This window comes from Marmota marmota, unplaced genomic scaffold, assembly GCF_001458135.2.
Source record: "Marmota marmota marmota unplaced genomic scaffold, marMar, whole genome shotgun sequence".
Taxonomy (NCBI): Eukaryota; Metazoa; Chordata; class Mammalia; order Rodentia; family Sciuridae; genus Marmota; species Marmota marmota.
In genome coordinates, this window is record NW_026000185.1 from 23,450,101 (window position 1) to 23,477,149 (window position 27,049).

The following is a 27,049-nucleotide window of genomic DNA, read 5'->3' on the forward strand; positions in this document are numbered from 1 at the left end:
ATCAAAGAGAGATCATCCTCACTGGACTGGATTCCCCGGGGTGCCACAAACTGGGTAGCTGAACCTGACAGAATGGGGACATCTTCTATGTCTGGTGGCTAGGAGTCAAAAGTCAAGGTGGCAGCCAGGCCATGCCTCCTCTAAAACATAGGGGACAATTCTTCCATGTCCCTTCCTGGCTCCTGGTGGGGGCCGTCCATTCTTGATGTCCCTTAGCTTGTTGATGAATCACCCCAACCTCAGACTCTCTGTGCACGGTGTTCTCCCTGTGTTCCTGCTTCTCTCTTCTTATCAGGATGTGGGTCCCCCTGGATGAAGACCAACCCTAGTGACCTCATGTCAACTTGATTACTGCAACAAAGACTCTATTTCCAAATGAGGTCACATTGACGGCCCTGTGATTAGGACTTCAGCAAATATTTTTTGGGAGCACAACCCGATCCCTGTATGAATCCCTAATGCATACATCGGAATAACTGCTAGTTGGGGTGATTGGTTACACAGCTTCTATTGGAATACCGACCAATGCCCTCAAGTTCATCCCATTCCTCCATCATCTGGTTCTCAAGAAGTCTGGTCCCCTCCTGCCCAGCTTTTCCTACCTTAACTCATTACACCCTGGGTCTTGAAGCAGCCTGAGCAACCTTAGAGCCCTGTCTGCCCCACAGAGTGGACCCCACGCCCACCCTGGGCCCTCAGACTAGCCAATCCCTCCAGCTTGTCACAGCTCATCTCTGGAGCAATTTTCCCTGGAGGAGTTTCCAAAGCAGAGCCCCAGTTCCCATCATCATTCCAAGCCAAAGAAGTGGGCTGTGTTCTGGGTGAGAACTTGGCCTGTCCCTGGGGGCCGGATGGTGGACGGGGAGATGATGGGCTTCACTGGGGTCTGCACATCCCCATGGCCCCTTTTAAACCCACGGAATGGATCTTTGTAATTCCCGGCATCACTGTTGCTTGGAGGAGACATGGAACCTGAATGTGCCCCGGGAAAGAATGAAAAACTGTGAGCGCAAGCTTCAGAAGGACCTGGGCTTTAACTCTTCACCTCGCTGCCTTGTAGGAGCACGTCGCTGGGACGCTCTGACATTTGTAGAGCTGACCCAAGCACCATGGCTCCCCACTTTAGATTTCCAAAAGGGAAGGAAGTTAATCACCAAATAGTCAAGTAGGTGCCATTTCAGTTTCCGTAAAGCAGACGGGGGCTCCTTGCGGCTCTTCAGTGACAAGGTTCCCATTCATGGATTTCTCCTCACGTTTGGATTCCACTTGGCCATCTTTCCCCCCCAACTAGCTGTTGGGAGAAGGGTTCCCAGGATGATGAAGGCCACCGGTGTAGTCTCCTTGCTGAGATGAGCCATCATATCATACTTAGGGAATGATCTTCAAGACCAAGTGGTTCCAATCAGGGAGGCCCCCTTCCCTCCCCAAACCTGAGAACATCCTGGAGCAACATGGGAGCCACCTTCAGGCACAGATCCAGGCTCCTCAGAGGGTTCTGCAGCTGAAGGACGAGTTGTCTTAGTAAACGAAGCCAGTCCACCCAAGCATCACACCACAGAATGCGTGAAGCAGCTCCCTGGGCACCAGGTGGACCCCAGCCTGTGACGCTCCTCCAGGGCTGCTCTGCGCACTGCCTGGCCCGGCCCGTCATGCTCCCTCTGGACTGCCGGGCTCTCCAAATCCCTGGCCACCCCTCCTGCCCTGACTGCTTCTTGCTTGTGCCCCTGCCCAGCTCCTTGTTTTGAGGATAATTCAGCCTCTTCCCATGGTTCACCTTCCTGGCCTTGGGAGCGTCCACAGCTCCAGATGCAAACAGCATGGACTGAGGGGCATCTTCTCCCTGGGCATCTCAGCCAGGGAAGAGGGGACAAAGCCCACCCCCAGCAGGCCAAAGGGTGGGGCACCAAATACAGAGGCAGGCAGCAAACACCCCAGAGGTCCACAGACACCCAGCCCTTCTCCCATGATGGCCATTGTGGTGGAGGTGCTGGGGCTGAGCACCCCGCAGCCCCCACAGTTGGCTCAGACTTGTCTGCTCAGTGCTGGGGCCAGGGCTGCCCTCAGACATGCAGCAGCCTATAGCTGCCCCTTGTGCTGCCCTACTCTGCGGGGAGCAGGACACACCCCCCCAGTGGAGCAGGGACAGGCTGAACGGCATCCCCCTTTCTATGGAAATGGTGAAGAGTGACAACCGACACAGCAGGTGCCACCTTCCCGTCCCCTTCCCCCGAAGCAGAGCTGTAAGTCACCCACATTGCAGGAGTCCCAGCTGGAGAGGGCGGTGTCAATCAGGTTCCCATTTACAGAGGATCAAATCATTGCTTTCCTCCCAGGGAGATGAATGTGAGCGGAGACTTTCTGGAGCTGTATAAATAGATGGATGCGTCCCATAAAATAACTCACAGACGCCTACGATCATTTACAACAGGTCTGGCAGGCTGGGAGCCGGCAGGAAATTCCAAGAAGAGTAACCACACAATTTTGCAGCGGTAGAGTAAGTGGTTTGGCCATTATGATAATGCATTTCAGCAGAGCAGATAGAGCTCCCTTAATAGAATACATTAGACACCATTTATAAAAATATCAACATTGCCATTCTGTTTCTGAACTACAACTTAGACATAAATATAACACAATTTATGGATGAGGAAATCCAATTTCATGCTGTTGGAAAACACATTTTGGTTTATTACGTAACTATAGTTCTCTGTCTGTGGGACAGTGCATCTCATGAAGGATGTGCTGGGGTCTGCGTGTCGACGTCAGGGTGATGGACAGCCTTCCGACTGTGAACAGAGGTTTTTATGCTGTGTGCTGTATACAAGCAACTTCCTGAGCACTGACTGTATGACTGTCACTCAGTGTTGATGGTGTCTTGACAGTGTCTTGACAGGCCTCCAGATGCCGCAGGACGAGGCACCCTGGATGAGTAAGTACTCCTAGCAGGAGGTGGGAAGCCCCATAGAACGTGGGGGTCAGATGCATGAGCTTTGGCTCACCTACTTGTTAGCTGCAACATCTCGGACAAACCACGTGGTTTCTGCGAATCCCAGCATCATCACCTGTAGAGAGGAGTCTGTCCTGAGTGATTCTAGGATTCTCACTAGCATGACTTGCCAAGTTGGTGAGGAGCCCAGCACGGAGTCTGGCACGATGCCAGGGCTGAGCAACAGCAGGGGTGACTCTGACGCACTGCTCTGGCTGTCCCACCTAAGGAGGGCAGCCCTGGGAACCCGTTCAGCCCACCTGTGGTAGAGCACTTGCTGCTCATCAAGGTTGCCAGGCCAGCAAGGGCTCCTGTCTGCAGGTGTTTTGTTTCCTGCTGTCATCCTGCTCCGGGCAACTCCACATGATGAAGGCAGCGAGTGTATTTCTCAACACTCTCCTCTGAGTTTTAGAATTCCAGGGGTCCCTGTCTTCACCCTGAGGGGCCTGTTTTTCCTCTCTGGCTTCTCTTGGACAACTGCTGCAGTCCTGGTGTCTGTGCCCTCCAAACTCATGTGGAGATTGAAGCCCCAAACCATATGACCGTGATATCGGGAGGAAGGACTTTGGAAGATACTTAGGATCAGATGAGGTCATGAAGGTGGGACCCCATGATAGCATTAGGGAGTTTATACCTCCTGCCATGCTGTGACCCAGCAAACCCCTCACCAAGTGCCCAGAAGGTGCTGGCGCCTTGCTCTGGGTTTCCTGGACTCCAGAACCATGAGCCTAATAGAACTCTTCCCTTTATACATCACCCAGTCTGTGGTATTCAGTTATAGCAACAGAAAATTGATTTAGACAATGACCATAAGATGATTTGGGGGGAAGGAGGGTAGAGGTTTTTTTTACTGTTATGCCTGACAATTCTTAGATTTTTAAAAATTAATACCCTAGCAATCCTCTTCCTCTTCCTTTTTCTTCCCACTCCCCCTCCTCCTTCTCCCCTTCCCAGAATTCCTAGCTATTCAGACACTGAGCTCAGCCACAGTGAAGGTCCTCTCTGTTTTGTACACAGGATTTCATTTAATATTGACCTTGCTATGGCTTGGATGTTTGTCCTTCCTGACACATACTGGACTAGGTAAGATCATGCACAGAACGTTCACAGCCTTTTACAGTGAAGGTAGATATAAATTCAAAGATTTGTGATCCTATAATCACATGTGAATTGGAGATATTAGTATGAAATAATTATTTATATTTCTCTTTATAAAAACTTCAGAACTATCTGGGTTTGTTTGTTGAAAAGCTTCCACACTGAACAATCCACGAGCCAGGAGCACCCTCACAGACAGGAATATGGTCTCTAAATACCACTTCTCATGAGAAGAAATCAGGGATCCTTGGAGTCAAGGCTGATCCTAGGTCTGAGACAGGACACATGCAAAGTGAGTCCGGAACCTTCTGTTGTGCCGGAAAGCAAGGAGGCCCCACAACACGGCTGTGTAAGCCTGTGGCTGATTTCCCCTCGACTTCAGGTTTTGTTATTCGGAACCTGAAGGAGCCATAAGCACTGTGAATTCTTCCCCAGTGTGTGGCTCGCCTATACTCTCTCTCTCTCAGTTCATGAGAATATCCTTCATATGTTGATGGTTTACAATCAAATGTCCAACAAGAGTCCCTTGGTTGAACAAAATACAACCCACTACATAATAGAGTATCATGCTATTGCATAGTCAGTAATACATGGAGCGATGAATAAAAATGAATTTCAATAGTCTATTCGTCGTGTTCTCTAAAGGGTGCCCTTGGTCATTTTTGATTAGAGCACATCCACCACCCATAAAGCAAAAGGCAAGTCAGAACCAATAGCTGCCGTCCTAGAGTCTGGGGCTGGACGGGGCTTTCCGAGTACTCGTGGCAGACAGCGAATTCCTGGTGAGTTCCAGGAAGACAGGGAGCTAACGTTATCTGTGTTAAAACGCAGAATGCACTTGGTTGGTCAGCACTTGGCTGCTCTCCAGGGTCCTGGTCCTCTCTGTGAAGGCTCCTGGGTTCCCAGCAGTGAGCTGAGGGATGGTGGTCTCTCTGGGCCTGTCCTACTTCCCAGCCAGAAGCACAATGCTCTGGGGTTGAAGTGGGGTAGGGGCAGCCCTGGGGAGGCCTGGGGTCCCATGTACCCCAGGGACGTTCACTCTGTCACCTTCCCTGGCACCTGAGTCACACCACCCGCTGGGCTCTGGGGGTGTCTATTTGATTTTTAATAGTGTGTTTCCATGAGCTTAAATTGTAAATTTTGATTAAGTCCAAAATATCAATTTTCTTATTATTTTTTGGGATACAGTCCAGAAAATATTGCCTGACTCGAGATTCTCTCATGTGTTCGCGAGAGCCTTTATGGATCATAGAACTAAATGGGAAAGACAGAACCATAAAGACCCTTGAAAAACACAGAAGAAAATGAATAGACAAGCCACAGGCTGGAAAAAATACTCAAGCACACACATTTGAAAAAGGAATCATATCCAGAACATATATGGTGAACTCCTACAAATCAGGATAAAATAGAGCACCACAGTGTTTCATAATGGACAAAAGACGATATTCATACGAGACACACGGAAAAGATGCTGAGCATCATCAGCCATCAAGCAACTGCTGATCAACCACACGGAAGTAGCACTTCAAACTGCGCATGTCTGTTAAAAATAAATCCTGACCACACCAACGATGACCAAAGACAGGGACACTGGGAATGATTACACAGCCCTGAAGTATTGGAAATGGTATGCTTTGGAGACCTGGTTGACAGTTTCTTACAAAGTCAAACACACACCTTTCATATATTCCAGCTGCTCAACCCCCAGGTATTGACCAGGAGAAATCAACACATGTCCAAAAAAGACTTTTAGTGAATGTCCGTAGCGGTCCCAGATCAGAAATGACCAGAGCATCCCTCAGCCAGAAAAAGAGTGAACCTGGTGTTGCGTGTTCACAGGATGCGACACTTGCTTCTCAGCAATAAGAGCCAACGAACCACAGAGAATGCACTACAACACGGAAAGATCTCAGAAACCTTTCTTCAGCTGAAAGCAGCTGTCTGCAATAGATTATGTAAGGCACGAGTCCATCCATTGAGGTTCTGGGACAGGCCCAGCTGTTCTATGATGAAGAATATCAGAAAATGGTCAATTGGGGTGGAAGGATTTGGGGAAATGGGAAGAACTGAGAGGAAATGGAAAAAGGGGATTTTTCTCAGGCAAGTTATGTTCCATATCCTGTTAGGCAAGGTGATTATAGGGTGTGAACCACAGAGAAACGCCTCGGACTGAAGACTGACAATCTCCACAATTTTATTATATTAAATTATACCTTAATAAAAACACATAGAATGGGAAAAGGTGAATAATGACTATAATGGATTTAGACACATAAAAGGTATACTTTGAAAATTTTTTTTGAGTCCGTGACATTACAGAATGAGAAAAACAACATCCTCATTGGTCACCTTTGGAGGTTGCTATGGCACCAACTCATTATTCTAGAAATGTTTAAGCAAAAAGAAGGAAGGAAGCATTTATCCAGCTTTCCTTATCCAAACTATTTCCTAGTATCCAAATAGTCGAAGAGGGAGAGAACTTTCTAATGGAAGAACCCAGCCTGTAAATGCAGAAGAGATGTAGAATTGTTTCTAACTCATCATTTTGCAGGCACTAATGAAATAATGGACACGCGATGCTCATCTGTGGCTGCTACAACCACTAATCAGGTGAAAGTCAACGGGGAGCTTTATAATGGATCAGTGGGGAGACGCCAGGAGCCCCTGTCGGATCTTAACGCCACTAAAGGGTGACAGCCTGACATCCAGTTATCTCCTATGTGGCGTGATGGGCAGTTCACAGCACCACCTAAAGCATTCTTGCCAGGGAAGGAGCCAAGGCAGGGAGGGAGCTAATCAATCTTCCTGATCTAACTACAGTTCAGGAAAACAGAGATTAAGACGAAAGAGTTAAATACCTCAAGAGAGAGAGATCAATCTGCCAAGTCCAGACTCTGCAAATTTTTACAGGACAAACGGCTTGGTTTCTTCAACAAATCAACAGTATGAAAATATTAAAAATGAGGGAAAATGTTATAGATTAAAATGTACTTAACAGACATATCAACCAAATGCAATGTGGTTGGACCTTGTAAGAATACATTTTTTTTTTTTTTACAGGATTGAACCCAGGGCCCTCTACCACTGATCTACAGTCTCAGACATTTGTATTTTTTATTTTGAGACAAGATCTTCTTAAGTTGCCTAGACTGATCTTGAAACTTTGATCCTCCTGCCTCAGCCTCCAGAGTTACTTGATTTGGAGGTGTATCCCACCATGCCACCATTATCTGAATTATTATTTTTTCTTTCTATAATGCACCTTTTTTTATTAGTGCATGATAGTTGCATACAAGGATGGGATTTGTTGTTACATATTCCTATGTGCACACAGTGTGACAGCACAGTTTGGTCCCTCTCACTCCCCAGCACTTCCCCCTCCCTCTCCTCCTCTCACCTCTTGGTCCCTCTCCTTTACTGACCATCCTTGGATTTTCATGAGATTTTTCCCCCCACACCTTTCTTTTTCTTCTGTCTCTCCAGCTTCCATATATGAGAGAAAACATCTGACCCTTGACCTTCTGAGTTTGGTTTATTTTGCTTAAATGGTCTCAAGTTCCATCCATTTTCCTGAAAATGACCTAATTTCATTTGGTCTTTATGACCAAATAAAACTCCATTGTGTGTCTACGCCATGTTTTCTTATCTGTTCACCCATTGATGGGCAGTTCACCCATTGATGGGCACCTGGGCTGGCTCCGTAGTGTGGCTGTTGTGAATTGTGCTGCTGTCTGTATACACAGGGGTGCGTATATCACTGTAGTGAGAGGACTTTCATTCCTTAGGGTAAATATAGAGGAGAGTGTAGCTGGGTCATATAGTGGTTCCATGCCTAGTCTTTTGAGAGCCTCCATACTGATTTTCATAGTGGTTGTTCTAACTTAAAATCCCACCAACAGTGCACAGGTGTTCCTTTTCTTTACACCATCCCCAGCATGTAATCTTATTTGTATTCTTGATGACTGCCATTCTGACCGGTGTGAGATGAAATCTCAGTATAGTTTTGATTTGTGTTTCCCTAATTGCTAATGGTGTCAAACAATTTTTTTCATATATATGTTGGATATTTTTATTTCTTCTTTTGAGAAGCATCTGTCTAATTCATTTGCCAATTTATTAATGATCTTATTTGGTTTTATGGTGTTAAGTTTTTTGAGTGCCTTATATATTCAAGATATTAATCCTCTCAGAAGAGTAACCAGCGAAGATTTTTTTCCCCATTCTTTAAGTTCTCTCTTTACATTCTTAATTGTTTCGTTTGTTGTGCAGAAGCTTTTTAATTTGATGCCATCCCATTTATTAACCCTTGGCATTATTTCCTGAGCTTCGGGGTCCCATTGAGAAAGCTGTTGCTTGTGTTATATACTGGAATGCTGATCCTCTTTTCTTCTAGGAGTTAGACCGTTTCTGGTCTAATCCCTTAGTGTTTGATCCATTTTGAGTTGATTTTTCTGTAGGTGAGAGATAAGGGTCTAGTTTCGTTCTTCTACATAGGGATAACCATTTTTTTCCAGCACCAATTGTTTAAAAGACTCTTTTCTCCTTTAGCATCTTTGTCAAGGATCAGATGACTGCAGCTATGTGGGTTTGTCTCTGTGTCTCTTACTCTGTGCCATTGGTCTGTGGGTTGACTTTTATGCCAGTACCATGCAGTTTTGTTACTATAGCTCTGTAGTATAATTTGAAGCCAGGTCTTGTGATACCTCCACCATTGCTTAGAATTGCTTTGGATATTCTGGGTCTTTTATTTTTCCAAATGAACTTTAGGACTGTTTTTCTAGTTCTATGAAGAATGTTATTGGTATTTTGATGGTAATCACATTGAATCTGCATATTGCTTTTGGCAATATGGCCATTTTAATGATATTGATTATGCCTATCCATGAACATGGGAGGTCTTTCCGTCTTCTGAGTTCTTCAATGTTCTATAGTTTTCATTGTAGAGGTCTTTCATCTTCTTGATTAGATTTATTCCTAGTATTTTATTTTATTTCATTTTTTGAGGCTATTGTAAATGAAATTATTTTCCTACTTTGTTTCTCAGCAGATTCATTATTGGTATGTAGGAAAGCTGTTGGTTTTTGTTGAAACTTGCTACTTTGATGAATTATTTATTAGTGCTAGCTGTCTTTCTTTTTTAATATTTATGTTTAAGTTATAGGTGGACACAATATCTTTATTTTACTTTATGTGGTGCTAGGCAAACATGCTAGGTGAACACAACCCCAGCCCAAGTGCTAGCAGTCTTCTGGTGGATTTCTTTTTTGAATCTTCTACATATCAGATCATATCAGCTATAGACAGTGAAAATTTGACTTCTTCCTTTCCTATTTTTGTTCCCTTTACTTCCTTCTTTTGTCAAATAGCTCTGGCTAGAATTTCAAGCACCACATTAAATATGAATGGTGAGAATGGGCATCCTTGTCTTGTTCCAAATTTTAAAGGAAATGCTTTCAGTTTTTTCCCATTTACTATGAGGTTGACTTTGAGATTTTTCATATGTAGGCTTCATGATGTTGAGGGAGGTACCTTCTATCTCTAGTCTCTTCAGTGTTTTTAACACTAATGGGTCCTGGATTTTGTCAAAGGCTCTCTTTTCATATATTGCAATGACTAATTGACTTTTGTCCTTAATTCTATCTGTGATAAATTATATTTATTAATTTGCATATATTAAACCATCAACCAACTTACTTATACTATGCAATCTTCTTAGTATGGCATTTAACACAATTTGCTAATATTTTATTAAGTATTTTTACCTCTAAGTTTATCAGGGATATCATATCAGTCTGTAGATTTGTTTTTTCCCTTGATGCGTCCTTACCTGGTTTTGGTACGAGTATGATATTGGCTTCATACAATGAATTTAGAAGTGTTCCCTCCCTTTCTATTTCATGGAATAAATTAAGGAGCATTAACATCAGCTCTTCTTTAAAGGTTTCTGAGAACTCAGTGGAGAAACCATCTGATCCTGGACTTTGCTTTGTGGGAAGGCTTTTAAATTACTGCTTCTATCTCCTTACGAGTCATTGGTCTGTTTAAGTTTTCTATGTCCTCTTGATTCAGTTTTGGCAGGTTGTATATGTCCAGAAATGTATTTTTTAAAGGTTTTTCAATTTATTGGAATGTTAAGTTTTCAAAATAGTCCGTAATGATCCTCTGGAATTCTGTGATGTCTGTGGTGATGTTTTCCTTTTCATTACTAATTTTATTAATTTGGGTTTTCTCTCTTTTTCTCTTAGTTAGTTTTACTAAGGGTTTATCAATCTTGTTTATATTCTCAGGGAACCAACTGTGTTTCATTGATCCTATAATATCATCTATTTTTGAGAAGGTTTCATGAGCTGCTGGAAAGAAAGTAGATTTAGCTGGTGTTGGAATAAATATTCTATAGATGTCTATTAAGTCCATTTGATTTATAATATTATTCACATTCAAACAATATTTTCTGTTTTTATGTCTGGATCACCTGTCCAATGGTGGGAGAGGTGTGCTGAAATCACCCAGTATTATTGTACTGGGGTCTATCTGAGGCTAATGTCTCTTTTTTAAAAATTTTTTAAAAAATATCTATTTCTTAGTTGGACACAATATCTTTATTTTATTTATTTATTTTTATGTGGTGCTGAGGATCGAACCCAGGGCCTCGCACATGCTAGGTGAGTGCTCTGCCACTAAGCCACAACCCCAGTGGCTAATGTCTCTTTTATGTAATCAGTTGCACCCATTATGGGGCAAAAATATTCATTATTGTTTCATATTCTTGTTGGATTATTCTTTTTACTGGTATGACATTACCCTTTTGTGATTTTTTGATTAATTTGGTTTGAGGTCTGCTTTGTCAGATGAGAGTAGATTCTCCTACTTGTTTTCAGGCTCATTAACTTAGTATATCAATATCCTCCCTTTCATTTTTCAGCCTGTGACTGTCTTCGCCAGTAAGGTGAGTCTCTTGGAAACAACATAGGGTTGAGTCTTGTTCTTTAAACCATTTTGCCAGCCTATGTCTTTTAGTTGGAGAGTTGAAACAAATTCCATTCAGTGTTATTACATAGAGATGTTTAACAATTCCTGCCATTTGGGTTTATTTATAATGTTTAACTTGGTCCTATTTCTCATGAAATTTGTTCATTTGTGAGACCTGGGGTTTTTTATTTTTCCTGTGTGGAGTATTTCCATAAGTATGTTCTGTAGCGCTGGCTTAGTAGTCATGAATTCTTTCAGTTTATGATGATTGTGGAAGGTTTTATTTCCCCTTAACTTTGAAGGATATAGTTGCTGGTTATAGCAATTGTGGTTGGCAATTATTTCCTTTAAGGACTTAGAACACATCCTTTCAAGCCCTTCTGGCTTTTACAGTTTATGCTGAGAAATCAGAAGTGATTCTGATTGGCTTGCTTCTAAATGTGACCTGACTTTTTCACTTGAGGGTTTTAAAATTCTATTCTTTTTCTATATGTTAGGCATGTTAATTATAATGTGCATGAAGAGGTTCTTCTTTAATTTGTCTCTTTGGGGTTCTGAATGCTTCCTATATCTGGATGTCCACCTCATTCTCAAGAAAACAGGGAAAGAGAAACAAGAGAGCAAACAAATAAAAATAACAACAACAACAACAAAATAAATAAGATAAAAACCCTAACCCTCAAAAGACAAGAGAAAGAAAAATAACTACATTTAAAAAATGCTTACAATGGAAAAAGAAGCAACTATGTATATGTATATATGTCCATGAACTAATGAACACAGCAAGAAAACCAAAACAAACAAACAAACAAACAAACAAAAAACAAATGGAAGAAAGATTCTTAATGAAAAATAGTTAACAAGGATGACTGGTTACTGCCTGTAACTGTCCTTCTTTCTGTTTCTTCTTGGGCTATGTACCGAGTGTGTGTGTGTGTGTGTGTGTGTGTGTGTGTGAGAGAGAGAGAGAGAGAGAGAGAGAGAGAGAGAGAGAGAGAGAGCGAGCACATTAAGTGCACACTGGGGTCTGTTAACCCCTTCCTCTTTTTGTGTTGTTCACCAAGCTCTCAGCTGGTGTGGCTTAAAACTGAAGCTGGTTCAGATAAGTCTCAGCTTTCCTTTTCCCCTGTATAAGGTATGATGGAAGAGCTGTCGGTTGGAGTTCTGTCTTCACAGACCAGATCCTGGCACTCCAGAGTTCTATGAGGGGAGTTCTGGAGGCTCAAGTCTAATGTGGCCTCAGGGACGTTAAGGTGGTGTCTGCTCTGGAGAGATTAGATCAACACACCCCACAGCATGGCCATTGCTAATCTTTGTAGGGAGTCTGGAGCCTCCAGGAGTTCTCCTCCAAGGGCAGGGGAGCCAGTCCCTCACTCTTCTGCTGCCCACCCACACAGCCTTCCCAGGCTGAGTCCTGAGTGTTCACACCTGCCTGTCAGATTCCCCACTCACCTTAGCTGGTCATGAGAGCTGCCAGACTCAAAGGGAAAAACCAATTGGGCTCCTCTTGGCTTTTCCAACTTGAATCTCCCTGGTATGACCTTCTCTGTACATCTTTTGCTCCTATTCCTTTAGCTACACAGTAGACACTTGCCAGGACAGTGTGACCATGTTTTCTATGACCTCCCAGCTCCACAACAGCAGTTGCAGCATGGCCTCCTCCAGATGCTCCTGCCTAAGCTCTCTGCAGCCAGTGGAGAAACAGACAGCATTTGCACACACCTCTTCTCTGTGCAGCCTCTGGATCAGCTAAGTCCAGGCTGCCTTCCTGATTCCAGGTGTTTCTGTCCACATCTGTCCATTATGCTTCTGTGTTCTCCCTCCGCTCTGTGGCAAACCTGTGCTGCCACTGCAGCTGCAACCTAGTTGGGTCCAAAGTACTCTTTCTTCTTTGTTCAATGAGCCCAAATTTCTGAGTCTCCAAGATGTGCTGACTGTCCAGTATAGAATTCACTGAAATCCATCTTTCCCTGAGAAGCAGTACTCCCACTGCCTGAGTACGAAGCCACTAGCAACCAGGAATGCAGCCTTCCTGTAGCCCGCCATCTTGAATCCCTCCCTGAATTCTTAATTGAATGCACCAACTGTAAAGAATATGTATTTTGAGGAAATACAACAGAATTATTTCTGAGAGAACAGGAATTGGATATTAAATTGTGCTAACGGTAATACTATGCAAAGCCTATGTTTGAAAAAGTCTTCCTATATTTGCAATGCATTCTTAAGTATTTATAGGTGGAATGACATGATGTCTGGGGATTTGCTTTGAAAGAGTCGAGAAGCAATTACTGAAAAAACAAACAGCAGAATGTTGACATTTGTTGAACTTGAATGATGAACACACGTGGATGCACTACGCTGAATCTATTTCTGTGTATGTCTCAAGTTTTCCATAATAAAATGTTGAATTAAAGTAAGAGAAATTAGCATAAAATGTAATGACTGAATTCTTCATTTAGCAATTTGCTTTGAGGGGGAAAAAACAGTAACAGACAAAGCATCTAAATTCCCCTCATTTGCTCAGGGTAGAAATCCAACATTACAGAATTTTACCAACATTTCAGAATTCTCCTCCTAACAGGCAGGAGGAGTACATTCTGGTGTTGTACCCAGCGCAGTAGGGCGACTACAGCTCATAGCAATCTCTTATGTATTTCTTTTTTCCATACGTCCATTGGTTCACTATAGGTGGCACCTTTACGTATTTGTAGGAGCACATGCTATAAGAATATCATTTGGTCGACATCATTCCCCAGTACCTTCCACTTCCTTCCCCTCACCCTTCTCTCATGCATTTCAGAATAATTGGAAGAGAGGTATTCAAAGGTTCTTGACACAAAGAAATGATAAATGTTAATTGTCCCGACTTGATCATTACACGATGCGTACCTGTCATCAAAGTGTCACATGCCACCCATGAAATCTGTACAATTAAAATTAAGTCTCAATAAAAATTTTTAACAATGCTGAAAAACAAGGCTTCTGCCAAAAGTCAGCTCTCAGTGGCAGGACCATGTGGCCTGTGGGACTCGAGAGGCAAAATCCCTCCTAGGTCTCTCGCCTGTGTGCTGCATGTGCTGGGCGGGCCACAAGAAGCAGGCGATGGTACTCCATGGGGGGGACTATGCTTCAGACCCTGCGGACACTCTCCTGAAGACGTGGCGGGGCACCCAGGGCGGTGACGGCCATGGAGATGTGAAGCTTGGGGCCGTGGCCTGGGCCGTTCACTGCAGTACTCCCAGGGAGTAGGACGGAGGCTGGCTGGTCCCTGGACTGGGGACAAAGCCCTCGGGTTCAGGGTTGGGCTGGAGGCAGGACTGAGGAGTCCCCGTCTCCTCTGGGGATGGGGACAGCCACCACCGAGCAGAATGGCCTCCCTTAGACCTGTCCTCCAGGTCGCTGCAGGCAGGGTGAGTCATTCCTGGGGGTGTAAAGTACTGGGCGGTGGTGGCAGGTAAGAACACTGAGCTGCATACTTCTAATTTGATAACAAGATGGATCTTAAATGAAATTCCCCGGTAGTGGCAACCATGGAGGAGGTGTGGATAGGTTGATGAGGTCAGTGGGGTGATCATTTCAGAACGTACGTGTGTCAGAACATCCCGCTGTGCACCTTAAAGACGTGTGATTGTTCTGTGTTGGCAGGCTCAGTAATGCTGTTAGAAATAGATCTACAGGGGGCTGGGGCTGGGGCTCAGTGGCAGAGCGCTTGCCTCACACGTGGGAGGCACTGGGTTCGATCCTCAGCACATAGGAAAATACACAAATAACATAAAGGCATGCTGTCCATCCACACCTACAAAAACAATCAAAAAATAAACCTACAAGTGCAGAAGAAAGAAGAGCAGATGGGTTTGTGGGTGTGGGAAATGAACTCCTTCTCTCTGGTGAGCAGTGAGTGCTGCTGTCACAGCCTCTGTTGTCCCAGAGAACAGCAGCTCTGGAGGGTCCTCCCAGATGCCCCGCTGCTAGCATGTCTGTGGGGCAGGGCATCACCCCACTCCGTCCCTCCCGGGCCCGAGCTTCTGGCCCTTTCTTTCTCCCAGGGCCTGGTGCCCTTCTCATGGCACGCAGATCCTGAAATTTTTCATGTCTTCAAGATAAAATGCAAAGAAATGAAAGCTCAACTGCTCCATATGGGGTTCTCTGAGCTGCCTCCTCTTGGGCCGCGTGTCCTGCCTTCTCCGTAGCCCTCGCTGCCTTCCGAGCTGGCGGGTGCCCCGACCCCCCACTGCCTCTACTCCTGTCAGGTTTCCAGGGAACTTGTTCAATCTTTAATCCACAAACTCTGATCTGGCCACAGATCAGGCGTGGTCCTACACACCTGGGGCGAGAAAGATCCGTGCCCCACTGATCTGTGACCTATTGACGTGGAAGAGAGAACTAACGAATAAGCAAACCCAGGATGAGGAGCCCAAGTGCCAAGGCAGGAGACGGGCGGAGGAGGGAGAGAGGAGCAGGTCGGGTTAGGGTGAGGCTGAGTGTCAGCACGCTGGACCCAGGTCCCGTCGGCAATTGCACTCAGAAGGGATGGACAGGCAAGGGCTGGCTGTGCTCATGGGCCTCTGAATTGCTGGGCTCTAGAAGAATCCTGCACAAAGTCCACCCAGAGAAAAACCCAGCCTGGAAATCAAAGCCCGGGAAGCAGAACCTGCCCTCTTGAAAGGGGAGCAATTTTAGGATCCAGGGAAGGTCCTCGCCTCCCCCTTCATTTAACGCAGCCCCGATATTCTGCACATCATGAGGACACAGGGTCTTTCAATCCACAGAGAGCTGAGGGTGGATGGGGACAGTAGGGTGTCCTAAAGGGGCTGGGTACCAAGGGATAAACCAATGGAGCAGACGCTAAGAGCGGGCATTCCTGAGGAGCGGGTTTTGCCCAGGGCTTGTGCAGGGGTTGAATACAAAAGAAAACGCACCCAAGAAGTTAGAACAAATGCAGAGGAAATTAGCATTCTGACCGTGCTCTGAGGTGTCCCCGATACACCTGCTCCCAGGGCCCTACAGGCGGGGCGTGGAGGGGGCCAGCACAGACCCAAACCTGGCTTTTCCACCAGCATCTTCCCAGCGTGGTGGTGGACACGCAGGCAGGAGAAGCGGGTCTCCTGGAAAGTGGTTACTGCATTGAAGAGAAAATCCCTCCGTAACACTTGCTGAGCTCGTCAAAGCAGACTCTGTCCAGACCCCTCACAAGAGTCAGGGACAATGGCAATGCGACTCTGTAGCAGGAGAGACTGGGCCCAGCTCCAAATACAGCAAGTGTGAATTTACAGCTGGGAGCAGGGTGGGGGTCAGTGCACAGAAAACCACTGAGGAAGTGAAGGGGTGGGCGGGATTCTCACTGGCGTGGTGCGGGGTGAGGAGCCTGGTTAGTTATGCACCAGGCTCAGGCTTGGAGGGAGCGGCTCCCCTGGACCTGACCCCTGACAGAGGAGGTTCTGGCTAAAGCCTGACTCTACAGAGTGCAGAACCCTAGGACCAGGCTCAGGAGCTGGACCAAAATATGGTCCATAAGGACTTGTCACCAAGCACTTAAGGAGTCCCCACTTGACTCTACAACTGGAGGCCGGATGCACTGGGGGCTTCCAACTTTCCCATTTCACAGTGAAACTCTCTTTTTCAAATACAAGCTCTGACAGAGCTCAGCGAGTAAAATCCATGACTGGGGAGGATGACCGGCCAGTAACAGCTACTCGGCTCCCTCCCCGTTCTCCTTCAGACTCCCTGGGAAGTGCTTCTGAGAAATAGGAGACCCAGGATGTGGTGTTTCCCTCCTCCAGCATCCTGAGTTTACCTGGGCATGGACATCGTATTCAAGGAGATGGCTTAGTTGTAAGACGAACTTAAGGACAGAGTAGAGTTGGGCATGAGTGGGAACCCAACTCCCTGGGTGACACCCAGAGTAGGCCACCAGACCTAAGCAAGCCGGCCACCCCCCAGAGAAGGCAAGGGGAGCCTTCCCCATTCAAGAAGGCGGAGGACCCTGCTCACACATCTGCCTGCCAAGGAGAATAACCGACGGTGCCAAGGAGACTCAGCAGCTCCGCGCAACACCTCGAAGACGTCAGGAGGGAGGGACGCCACCTCACCAACCTTGATTCCCAGCTCGATGTTTTCTCCTCCATACACGTCCATTCCAGGGTCCAGAAGACCGATTTCCCCAAAGAACTTCCTGTTGACCACGAAGGAACAGCCGATCATGGCTGGCGTCCTGCAGGAGAGAGAGAAGCTAAGAGCGGCTGATGCAGGGAAGCATCCACCCAGAGGCCCCTGGAGGTGCTGGTTCCACTCCAGCCTCTCCTGGGGCCTCCACTCAGCACCCAGCCATCAGGCTACTGGTGGCTGCAGGAAAGCAAGGGGCCCTGCGGGGTCCAGGGACGGCCAGCTCCCTGGTCAACTGCTCGGGGATTGATCTCACACACATGTGCTGTCTACACACATGGAAAGTGGCCCTCGCTGCACTCTGGGGACAGTGGAGAAACAGCATGGGGGTCCACAGTCAGTCTCAAGGGTTCATGTCCTCCTGCCCTGAACCCTCAGAGATCAGGCTATTGGGGCCCACAGGTATCGAGAAAAATGGTGGGAAGATGATCTCAGCAAGGTCACCTACGGGGGCCTCAAATGTCTGAAAACCAAGATTGTTATTTTATTTTTTTTTTTTATATGCATCTTCTCAATTGCTTCTTCTGGAAGAGGCTAATGTCAGAGACCAATGCTATGAAAGATCATGTGTGGTGACATCACACAGGGTCCTGTGTGCAGGACCTGACAGACATGCTGCCCTCACACATGTGCTGCAGTTCCATATGGTACAGGGACCATGCACCATTTACCCACAGGCCACGCTTCACACTGTGCGCTGTTCATGAGAGACACCCACGGGCCACGCTCCACCCTGTGTCTCTCCAGGATCGCAGGGTAGCATTGATCTACAATTGCCGTGTTTTCTTGCCTTGGTTTCCAGATTTATAGGCATCCTTGTGTAATAAATTTTTTCAGCAAACAAATTCTCAGCATCTACTATGTCTAAGGTATTTTTCTGGTGCTACAGAGAGAAGAGAAACTCCAGGCATATTTCCTTAATTCAAGCAACTAAAAGTAAATATGATAACATTAGGATAAATAATATCATAAATATGTAGCTATAATAAATGTAATAATGTTATAAGAATCAGTGTTACAACCCTTTATTGAGTGATTACTACCTCAAGCACAAGGTACAAGGCGGTGTCCGTGCACTCTCCAGGTAACCACCTCCATGACCCTGTGAAGAAGGCAGATCCATTTCCACCAACAGCTGAGGCCCCAGGAAACCAAGTGGCCTGCTTTGAGTTGCAGAGAAGAGCTCGGGGCCTGTCTAACTCCTAAGCTCTTGATTTCAGGCCTTAAGCTTGACCGCACTCTCCAGAAAGCCTCACGGATGAGCTAGCAATTCCACTGCCAAAGGCCAGAAACAGCATCTCCTGCGGGAGACTCATGGACGCTCCCCTGGGGCCAGCAGGTGGCCACTGGGCAGGACACTCTTGAACTGAATCGCGGGCCCCAGCCTCAGGCGCTTGCCTGCTCATTCGGACGGCTACTCTGATGTTGACCTTCATGTCCACATTCCGACCCTGGAAGAGCTCTTGTTCCCATGTGAGGGGCAGGCGGGGGCTCATGGCGGAGCACAATGTTCAGAGTCTAATGCCACCGAACACTGAGATTGCATAGCCACCACAGTGCTGGAGACCCTGGGTCACCTCCACAGAGCCAAACAAAAGAAGACGTGCAGTGTGCCGGGGGCATACAGTAGGCGCTCAATAAATCATGTGCCTCTGTCCTTTTTTTGTGAGGGCTGTCCAGGCTTTTCCAGAAACTGCCCGCCAAGCATGCCTTTGTACAGAGGACACCGCCCCCAGCAGGTAGAGTGTGCCACCATCACTACAGCAGGGATAGCAGTGCCTTCCGGGTCACTCTTCCCTCCAGCCTGGCCCCCTCAGAGAACCTGGAGAGGCGCTCCATGAGCCCACCCCTGGTCTCAGGCAACCCAATCAGAAATAAGCCCTGATCCCAAACCAGGCCAGCTGAATCCCCTTCCTCCCAGAGCCAGAACCAGGCAGACTCACGCACTGGGGGCTCCGGCTGCCGATCTGGAGCAGCTCTGGTGGGCAGTGGGTGGCTGAGCAGGCACACAGCGGAGAAGGGAAGGTGCGAGGCCATGTGGAGAGTGGCCGCCTGGTGTCCTGGCCTCACCATCTGCTAGGCAGGTGGCTTTGCTCCTGGCCCCTGGAGCATAGGAGTCCTGAGTGACCTTGAGGTCCTTCTTCCACTTGGACAGTATTAGGTTAGTTTCTGTTCTTTGAAACCAAGTGGTGACAGTGACATGTGCCATCTTCTCCTACTTAAGATTCAAAGAAAAAGAGAAAGAAAGAAGAAGCCGTGTCACAGGTAGGGGGGGAACTGCAGGAAGGTCAGCCTTAGAGAGCTGGAGCCGGGTCACCGAGACCGCAGGCAGGCAGTGACACTTCTGCTGGGAGGGTGAGGGGCATCTTGGGCAAGATGGCGTCTGCAGAGCGGAGGGATGGGGAGCCCCTGCGTTAACTGGTAAGTTCTGAGGAGTTACAGCAATATCTCCCCCACAGCCTACGCTTAGAGATTGAAAATGCCCAGGGTCAACAAGCCATGTAGGTAGGATCGTTTTCCAAGGCTACTTCCTGACTCCAAAGGCAAGCAGGGACCTTAAAACCACAGGGAAGAGGCCGCACACTCTGGAGGGAATGGCCATGTGCACAGCCCTGTGGTCCACAGGAATGGTTCCCAAAGATCCATCCAGTCCACCAAATGAGCCCCCCACCCCATAGCTCCTTAGAAGATGCAGGTCCTGCTTCCCCCGCTGGGCTGTGGAGTGTGACTGCAGATCTGAGGCTCAGGAGTCTGTGTTACACCAGCAGAACCATCCTGGGGGGCCCCGTCTACACCTAACTGCTAGGTCCCTCCCCAGAGCAGAGAGGCTGTCCCTGAAAGTTCTCTTTGCTTTTGGTAGTTGCCACCTGCCACCTCTCGGACCAGGGCAGGCACTGGCTGAGTACTGGGGAACAAACAGGTCTAGGGGTCATGCTTGGTGGGGAAGCCTGGGGAGCCTTGGGGCCAGCCAGACAGCAAGGAAGTAGGCTTCAGTGAGGGGTGGGAGGGAGGAGGAGGCAGGGCAAGGAGGAGGAAAGGAAGGAAGAAAGGGGGAGAGGGAAGGTTGGGTGCGGTGGTGCACACCTGTAACCCCAGAAACCCTGGAGGCTGAGGCAGGAGGATCCGGAGTTCAAAGCCAGCCTCAGCAACAGCTAGGCGCTAAGCAGCTCAGTGAGACCCTGTCTCTAAATAAAATACAAAATAGGGCTGGGGGTGTGGCTCAGTGGTCAAATACCCCTGAGTTCAATCCCCAGTACCCCCAAAAATGGGGAGGCAGAGAGGGAAGAGGAGAGAGGGAAAGAGAGAAGAGGGCAGGAGGGACGGCAGAGCTGGAGGGGTCAGGGCTCAGCGGCCACAGGCCCGTCCTCCTGCCGGATCCCGCTCTGAGACCCTTTGGATCCCACTCTCTGCCAGGCAGCCTGGTATTTCAGTACAGTCTGGTTTTACCTGGATGAGGTGGGTGGCAAGGAGAGGTGGTTTCCCATAGGACTTGCCTGGGCCTCCCCTGTGGTCCCTGCTCTTCTCAGTGCCTGGGACCAGGCTCTACAGAAGTCCCAGGGCTGCTCACAACAGAACAATGACGTTCCTTCAGTGGCTCCTCCATGGGCACAAGGCTGGGGCAGGTCAGCTGCCCAGGCTGGCACCAGGGTCCATGGGAGGCCACAGCAGGCCAGGCCTCCATCTGACCCCAGGCTGGCAGAGCCAGAAGACAAGGGGTAGGGGCCGGTCCTAGCGCAGTGGAGATGTGGACCCAACAGGGACAGTGTCATGCAAAAGGCCCCCTAAAGGCCACAGGAAATCTGTCACAGAGTCAAGAGGAGCCTGCGGGGAGGAGGGGCTGCACAGAGTGCCAAATGAGCCCAGAGGTGGTCTCCCCTGGAAGGAGGCAGAAAGCCAAGACCTGCACAAACTGGGCCCTGCCTTCCTCATAGTGTGGGGAGCACATGGGGCTCCTGGCGGCTGCTCCTGACCAGCTGGCCTCGTGGATGATCAGGACACACCCTGCCCACAGGGGGCGGCCACTGTAGGCGTGAGTTCAGGGAGAGACCACTTGGGACCTGGGACGCTGAGTGGCCGTCCTTGCCTCTGTCTGGGAGAAGCAATTCTCCAGCAGAAGGCCACTTCCCACCCCATGCAGGGTGGCCGGTCAGCCCACCTGGTCCTCGTGATCAACAAGCCCAGAGTGAAGCGTGGCCCCACATCCCCTCTGAAGCATCCTCATCACCTGCTCGGCCATGCGAGCCGCAGTCAATGGCATTTGGGCACTGATGAGGTCCTAGATCGGCACTTCCAGGCTCATTGTTCACACTCCACTGTGGTGACCTGGTGACCTGCCATCAGTACAAACATTCCAACCCAGAACTGTTCACAGTGGTGGTCATAGTAAGGATTTGCCAGAGCCGGGTGGCTCCTTTACAGAGGAGAAGAGAATTTTGCCATCACACAAAATGCAGGCGACATGCACAGGAGTTCCAGCTCAGCGAGGGAGAGACGAGCCAAGGGGAGCCAGGAGGACAGGCCCAGGCTTTTTCCCTGGACAGGAGGGGCTCTCCATTCCTGCTCAGCGTCCCTGAGCAGCAACAAAGACCCATCCTGTGCTCCCTCCGCGGCACCCCCTGGGTGAAGCGGGTGCAGGCTCAGGTCTCCCCTAGCACCCTGTCCTTCCTAGTTCATTTTCTGCCACCCCTCTTCATGGCCCAGTCACGTCGCACTTTGTGGTTCTTGGTGGGCAAAGCCCAGTGTTGGTGCACAGTACACTCTGTCCCCAGCCACCCGCACCTCTGGCCACAGTGGGAGGAACCACAGGCACTGCGAGGGTCTAGCTGCCCTCTGAACACACCACGAACTCCACACTGCCCCTCCCGCTCTCCTCAAGCCCCCTTCCCCAGCCTCCTTGAGCCCCAGTCCCCTCTTCCTTACCCACTGTCAACATGACCTTGCTTCCCATCCTCCCAAGAAACCAGCACACCCCAGAGAATGTCCACACCACACAGGACCCACTTACTAGGCTCAACAGCCCGGCCTTCCTTTCACTGGGATCGTATCGTCCACCTCACACTCGGCCGAGGCCGAGCACTGCACTAACAGAGATTTGTCCCCTCTTGCTACCCATGGGCTTCCGTCCAGTAGACGCCTACCCCCCCCACACAGGGCATAGGTCAGCTGCCCTCTTGGGCAGGGTGTCCCCAGGACCAGGCCCCTCCTGGCTGCCCGTCCTCCCTCGTCGCTCCCTCTCATAGCCAGGCTCCCTTAGGGGCCTGGCTACACCTGGTGTCCACCCCTCTCTCCAGCTCCCTCCTAGGTCTACTCCAAGTGGGACCCCGTGGCTCCCCTGCACTGCCTTTGCCAAGGTCAAGAGGGCCAGTCGTCGGGATCCAGCGTCAGATCCCAGGGCCCGTCATGGGCACCCGCTCACCCGAGCAACGCAGTTGACCCTCCCTTTCCCTGCAGGCAGGGGCTCCATCAGGTGTTCAGGGCACCACATGCTCAGCCATCTTCCTGGTCCCTCTTCTCCACCTGGCCGACTTTTTTTCTCCTGATATTGGACGCTGGAGGACCACAGAGCATGGCCCTGGGCCTCCTCTGACCACACTCACTCACGGGCCATCTTGTTACTCCAGGGCTCTCAACAGCATTGAGACTCCATGGCTTCCAAATCCCCCCTCTGAGGTCAGTGCCTCCGATGGCCCACTCGATGCCACCACCTGCCCAGCAGAGGCCCCTCCACAGCTGACCTGGGGCTTTCAGCCTTTCCCCATCAAACCCGCTCCCCACAGTCATCCCTGTTTTGGTGAAACCAACCCCACCTGTCCAAGTGCTGGGCAGAAACCTCTGTACTGGCCTTTGTGCCAATTGGCTGGAGACCCTGAAGGCGCCACCACAATCACCGGGACTCTGCAGCCATCTCCGCTGCCACCAGTCTCAGCATTGTGACATGGCATTGCTTGGTGGCTACAGTCCTCACCCAGCTCTCTCCTGCCCCTCCTCTCCTCCGTGAGCTTCCACACAGCAGCCAGACAACCCACTGGCACCTGCCTCGGCCCTGGCTGTGCCTCTCTTAAAACCCCAGGAGCCCCTGTCCCCCCAGAAGGAAAGCCAGGTCTCCCGCTGGCTTCCAGGGCTCCCCTGGGTGGCTTAGACCCTGGGGTCGCTTCCTCTCCCACCAGCTATGCAACCCAAATATCCACAGACAGCTGCACAGATTAGCAAAACGTGTCCACCCTGCAGATAAAGTATCCCCAGCCAGACAAAGTGTGCTGCTACACATGGGTGGGCCTCGGATCCACGCCGAGTGAGGGGTAGAGGATAGACTAAAATGCCACTTGTCACCTCGTTTGATTCCCATGAAATGCCCCAGTGAACAGGTCCAGAGAGCTGGGGGCTGCCTTGGGCTTGGTGGGGAGCAATAGGTGGGGCTTAGGGTACTGGTTTCCATTAGGGGTGGTGAGAAAGTTCTGGAATCAAGGTGGTGACATTGCACAATGTTGTGAATATACCCAGGGCCACTGAATGGCCAACTTAGACACATTAGAAATGTAAGTTCCATGTTATGTGTATCACCACTGTAAAACCATGGAGCTGGAGACAGCTGGTGCCAACTGTATTAGAAGGGAGCGCAGGGGCATGGGGGAGGGTCTGCTCCCCCTCCTGCCTCCTGCTGGTGCAGGCAGAGTCTCTAGCACTGGGGAGAGAATGTCCTGAGATGTTTCAGCTTCAGTCCAAACACCGGGTTTTCTTCTCCATTCTCAGCCCTGGGGTCAGCACCGCAAGGTAAAGAACCCTGTTCCCAGGGGTGCTGAGCTTGGGAGAGACCGCCAGGGGCATCCAGGGCTGTTCCTCCTGCAGAGGCCAGAGGCCATTCCCTTTGTTAGTCCTGCACAGCCGAAAAGACCCACTAGGAAGGCTGAAGCCCAGCGGCACGGACAGAGTGTCCCTGGGCTACCTGGAGAGGCCCTGCCTCAGCAGAGCCCAGAGGGGCTAAGGGCACAGTGCAGCTCATCCACTGGGATGGGGAAGCAGCTGGGTTGCCACTGCCCCGAAGCTCTGCCACTTTCTGCCATCACCTGCCTGCCCGTGACTCAGTCTCTCCATGGTTAATGGGGCCTGGACTGTGCCTCAACTACCTGTCAGGGACCATGGTCTAAAACCTCTGAAACTCTAAGCCAAATGAACCTTTCCACTCTTTTAAGTTGACTAGCTCATGTATTTTGTTAAATAAGGGAAATCTGACTAATGCAAAAAACTACCTGGCTAGTGGCTGAGGGGTAGGGGTACCTGGCCCTCAGGTGGCCCAGGCTGACTTTAGGTCTTGTCCTTCTCAGCTTGTCCTGGGTGCAGCCTGTGCCTCTGCATGGGTGTTCAGGAATGTGTGTGTGAAATCCCATCCCCCATGGCTCCCTGAACCTGTTCAGTTCTGAAGGCCTCATCAGCGTTTGTAAGGGAAGGATTCTGTGCAGGGACCAAGATATTGATTCACTTTCGAACCCAGTGAACTGCCTGTGAGGCCATCCAGGGAGCCTAGTCTAAACCAGGTCCCAAGCACCAGAAGGTATCAAAGCACATGGCACCAACCTAGCGGCCAAGCAGACACTCTTCTTTACTGTCCCTTAGTGTTGAAGCCGTGGTGGCCCAGGTTACACATGGGTGGGCCGGGCTGTTGGTGAGGGGAGAGCAGGCTCCCGAGGTGGACAGAGAGAGGAGCCAGAAGTCAGAGACGGCTGGTCGCAGCCTATAGACGGGTGACTAGCTGTCTTTAGATGGAAGCCCTGGAGGAGAGGTCTCCTGCTGGTCCCTTGCTCCCCGTCTGGGCATTTGCTGGCATTGCGCTCAGCGCCTTGGCCCTGCTCTGGGTGCTGGTGTCTGCCCCTGGCTTGCCTGGCCACCTTTTATCTCCTGCCACTCTCCCAGACCCAGCCAGCTCCAGTGGCCATGCCTACAAAGATGTCAGGCTGATGGTCCTTGACCCCAGAGTCATGGCTGCCCATTGCCTCTTTCCCCATCTCCCTCTCTTTGGAACTTGCCACCTTTCTCTGACCTCAGACTCAACCACCCGCTACTTCCCTTGGTCTTGGCTCTGTTTCAGCCAAGACCCAGGCTGGCTTGCCAACACCTTCCCATCCAGGACCCACTGCAGGGAAAGCATGTATGACTCAATGCCATCCCTGGAATGGGAACTTCTGCAAATCTTGCTCTCGGGGTACAATGAGTGCTGGGTACTTTGGTACACAGTGGCCTCCGTGCCCACAGGTTTTGCATCTACAGGTTCATCTAGCTCTGGATTGAAAATATTTGAAAAAAATAATTGCATCTGTACTGAACATGTCTAGGTTTTTGATTGTTATTATTCCCTAAACAATGCAGCGCAACAGCTATCTGCATGACATTCACACTGCGCTGGGTATTGTAAGAAAGCCAGAGATGATTTAAAGCAGATTATGCACAAATATTATGCCACTTGCCATTTTATTTAAGGAACTTGAGCACTGTGGATTTGGGCATCCATAGAGGGGGTCCGGGAAATAGCCTCCTGACCCACGACACCAAGGGAGGACTGCACGGTCAACTTCTTTGGCAATAAGTAACTTGGTTCATCAAAATTCACTTATTTCAGTGCACTTTGTGACCCTGTCATACACCAGGAACTCTTTGACATCATCTCCTAAGGAAGAGATCAAGTCCTGAGGGGGAGCTGCCCTCCTTCAGCCACCCGTTGGTGGGGGCTGGTATGGGAGGTGACCAGCAGGGCGGAGGAGACGGGAGGGCCAGGTGCAGGCACACCACACAGGCCAGCGGAGTCACCACTAGGCTCCTCAATGCGTGGGAGCCGCACTGGGGCATCTCGTGATTATTTCTAACCTCAGAGCAGCTCTCCTGGGTGGATAACATCAGCCCCATTGTCGGGCAGACGAACTGAGGCTCCGGGATGAAGTCAGCCAGCTTCTGGTCACCCTCACAGGCACCTGAGACAGTCCACTTTGGAAAGGTCTGTCTTGGCTTCTGGTTTGAAAGGCTCCAGGGGTAGATCAGGTGAGTGCGTTGGTCTCAGGCCTCTGGTGGGGGTGCTGGATGGCCACACCATGGAGCAATACTGCTCACCTCCTGGTCAGCAAAGCAGAGGAAGAACTGGGGTCTTGCTCCAGAAGCCCCAGCCTCCCCACTAGGCCCCACACCCTGGGGTTGCAGGCCACCTGGTGGCACCACCCTGGGGGAGCGCCTTTGACAGGTGAACTTGGTGGGGGGCGTTCAAGATCCAGACGCCAGCAAAGGGGACGGTGAGCTGGCAGCACATAGACGTATGAAGGAGGCACAGAGCCAGGAACAGCCCTGGGGCCCCCACTCTGCACCCGCCGAAGTCCCCACGCCCTTCTCAACAAGATCAGCTAAAACCAGCAGCAGCTAAGAGCTCTCGCGCTGGTGGAATAAGTGGTCCCGCTTTGGAGATTTCTGGGAACTTGCAGCTGCTAAATGTTAAAAATATCATTTGGGGAAGCAGTTGGCTGGTTTGTGTCGGATTCTCCACCGGCGCGGTGCACTCATTTAATACTCAGGGGCCCTTTGCCTCTGCTGCACATATAAACACCAAAGGGTAAGTGCCCTGCCTTTCAAAACCTGAATGCAGTCAGTCCTCAGCACACAAGTGCTGACCCGAGGCCAGCACTCCCCTCAGATGAGGCAGCCTGGCTCCTCTCTTGCTGGGGTGAGGATTCATGCCGCCAAGACTTCCTCAGGATCGGGGAAGTCTGCACTGGAGGATGAGGGACACATTCCTCATCTCTCCAGAGTGTGATTTTTCACAGATGCAGAAAATGCCAGTGGGATTGGAGCTGCCAG

At 49.5% G+C, this 27,049-nt stretch overlaps 1 protein-coding gene across 4 annotated transcripts in view; it reads right to left on the reverse strand.

The window, feature by feature from the left end:
* The window catches only part of Galnt17 (polypeptide N-acetylgalactosaminyltransferase 17), a 362,408-nt gene that overhangs the window by 65,612 nt on the left and 269,747 nt on the right, over nt 1-27,049 (reverse strand). For all 4 annotated transcript variants that reach the window (XM_048789883.1, XM_048789884.1, XM_015491400.2 and 1 more), the window contains one exon: nt 17,150-17,267. In XM_048789883.1, coding sequence (XP_048645840.1) covers nt 17,150-17,267 — 118 coding nt within the window. The remainder of the gene's footprint in view (nt 1-17,149; nt 17,268-27,049) is intronic.